The sequence below is a fragment of the Thermomyces lanuginosus genome (genome assembly GCF_041956635.1).
Source record: "Thermomyces lanuginosus strain ATCC 200065 unplaced genomic scaffold VTN49scaffold_43, whole genome shotgun sequence".
NCBI lineage: Eukaryota > Fungi > Ascomycota > Eurotiomycetes > Eurotiales > Trichocomaceae > Thermomyces > Thermomyces lanuginosus.
Window position 1 is genome coordinate 1 of NW_027192377.1, and position 2426 is coordinate 2426.

The 2426-nt window shown below is 49.0% G+C and overlaps 1 protein-coding gene across 1 annotated transcript; it reads right to left on the bottom strand.

Moving 5' to 3' along the window:
* Positions 1-1380: 1380 nt before the first annotated feature.
* VTN49DRAFT_7241 (uncharacterized protein) lies at positions 1381-2394 on the bottom strand (the record flags this gene model as incomplete). The annotated part of the gene is made up of 1 exon (XM_069415489.1): positions 1381-2394. The coding sequence occupies one exon, from the start codon at positions 2392-2394 to the stop codon at positions 1381-1383; it is 1014 nt and encodes a 337-aa protein (XP_069264725.1).
* Between the last annotated feature and the right edge of the window lie 32 nt (positions 2395-2426).

A 2426-nucleotide genomic window follows, 5' to 3' on the forward strand; every position in this document is an offset into this window, starting at 1 on the left:
TAGACAGTTTTAGCAAAACTTTTGATCCTGCAGCAGCAACTTCACACTAACCTAATGCGGCAATTGTGTACTAACCGAGTTAGGAATGTGAGTCACGTGATCAAAAATGGAACCCACCGTACTAAATTAGTGCGTAAATGCAATACGGAGCTCATGCGTACCAGTTACAAAGACTGCCTACGCGTGCTGCGCGTCGCGTCTGTTTTCCTTCAGCATTCTGAATCTCAGCATCATTTCACACAGTTCGTGTCCACAAAATGTATGACTCTCTGTTCGAAAATGCTGTCCAAAGTCATACGTCGGAAGGTGATCGTAGCGATTCTGATTGTTCTCCATTACCTTACGGAAGAACGGTGGAAGGTAGAGCGAAAACTTATTCGCTTTTATCCTAGATTCGAGTTCAGTTTGAATGCATTTCCTGACCACATCATCATTGAGCAATTTCGGTGCGTCTCCCAGGATTTCTTTTCTGGCCTGATGTGTTTAACGGTGGATCTCCAGGTTTGAACGTGATGATATCTATCGCTTGCTGGAGTATTTCAACTTGGAAGCGGTTGAGTACCCAACTCGAGTGGCTCCTGAACCAGAACTCGCGATTGCCATCCTCCTAGGGCGATTGGCATGGCCAAAGAGGCTTTGTGACCACGAATGGCTCTTCGGCCGATCAAGATCTTATATATCTATGACTTTCACTGCAATTTTGCTTCATCTTCACCGGCGATACCATGCAATCGTGGAATGGCATCCCTACCTCGATTACGATGGAATTCGGTCCTATGCAGAGGCTTTGACAAAGAGTGCAAATACAGTGGAGATATGGGGCTTCATCGATGGTACCTCTCGACCAATCTGCCGACCAGGAGAGGATCAAGAAGTATTCTATTCGGGCTACAAGAAGATACATGGCATCAAATTTCAGGGCATTGCAACTCCAGACGGGCTCATTATGTCCTGCTCCGGCCCTTATTCGGGAAGAACAAACGATCTGCGAATGTTTCAGCGATCGAGACTTGAGGAAAGATTACGTCGACTATTTGATGGCCGGACTCCATACTATTTGTTCGGGGATTCGGCATACCAATCCTGCTACAAAGTTCGGACACCATTACGGCGGTATCGGCAGCTAAGTGCCCAGGAGCTCCGCTATAATCAGCTCCTGTCTTCAGACCGAATCTCGGTTGAACAGGTATTTGGGCGCGTCCTCCAGCAATGGCACTTCAATTGCTTGAAATCTCTGCACAAACTTGGACTCTCCCCAATTGGCCTACACTATACTGTGGCTGTTCTTCTGACAAATTGCTACACCTGTCTACACGGTAACGCAGTGTCTTCTCGCTATGGTATCCAACCCTTGCCATTGGAACAATACCTCGGATCAATCTAATTGACTCCACCCCGTATCTGCCGAACAATCTCTTGTACTAGTCCCTCCTGTGAACGCCGCATAACTTCAGTCAGCCTGGTTTCCATAGAGTTCAGACCATCTTCTAGGCGTCGATTCAGCCCATGAACTTGATCCTCAACGCGCCGAATTCGATCCTCGATCTGGGTGTCTGTTGTGACCGAGTCGGCAATCTTGTTCAGCACACCCGCGATCGCCGACTTCTCACGATCAACATTTCGTCTCGCGCGGCGTTTCGGACGTGATGTGCTTTCAGACTCTGAAGAGTCATAAGCTTCTGTAAAATCGGTGTCTTCGGCGGTACTCTTTCTCTTTTCTCTGAGTGTTTCTATACAACGAGCCCGATGATCTTCATCTTCCGCCAGGTCTTGCAGGGATCGTATCGTTTGCGCCTTCTTACGGTTCTTCTGACCCTTCTCGTGCTGCTTTTCAAAAGCCGTCCACGTGTCGATAGCCTCGTCGAGCTCGGACTTGGCTTCGTTCTCTTTCCCGGTCTTCTTCTCTTTCAGGTACCTCTTCCGCGCCAACACTAATCTCTTAACCTTACGCTGGCAAGATTCAGGCGAGTAATAACGCCCAGTCGCCCGCTTCAAAGCATCGTGAACGATGAACCAAAAGACGCCCATATTACCCTGCCGGTATTCATCGCAATGGGCAAGACAGCAGTTAATTAAATGCAGCTTCTCATCTTCCGTCAATTCCCGCCCTTTGCTGGATGACGGTGCTGACGTAGTAGGCGCCTGAGTAACCGACGTTGTCGTGGTAGTGGCCTGAGTAGCTGACGTTGGCGTAGTCGAAGCCTGGGTGGCCGGCGTTGGCGTGATTGTGACTTGGGTAACCGGTGCTGGCGTGGGCGAGATAGTGACCTGAGTAGCTTGAATTGGCGCTGGAGACGCGACAGACTGAGAGTTCTGAGAAGTGGTGGTCGCCCACTCGAATAAAAATTGGGTATTCGACGTATTAGAGATCCGAAAGGGAGGCAACTGGCTCATTTTCACAGAGAGTTTGATAATGATCTGAAGGA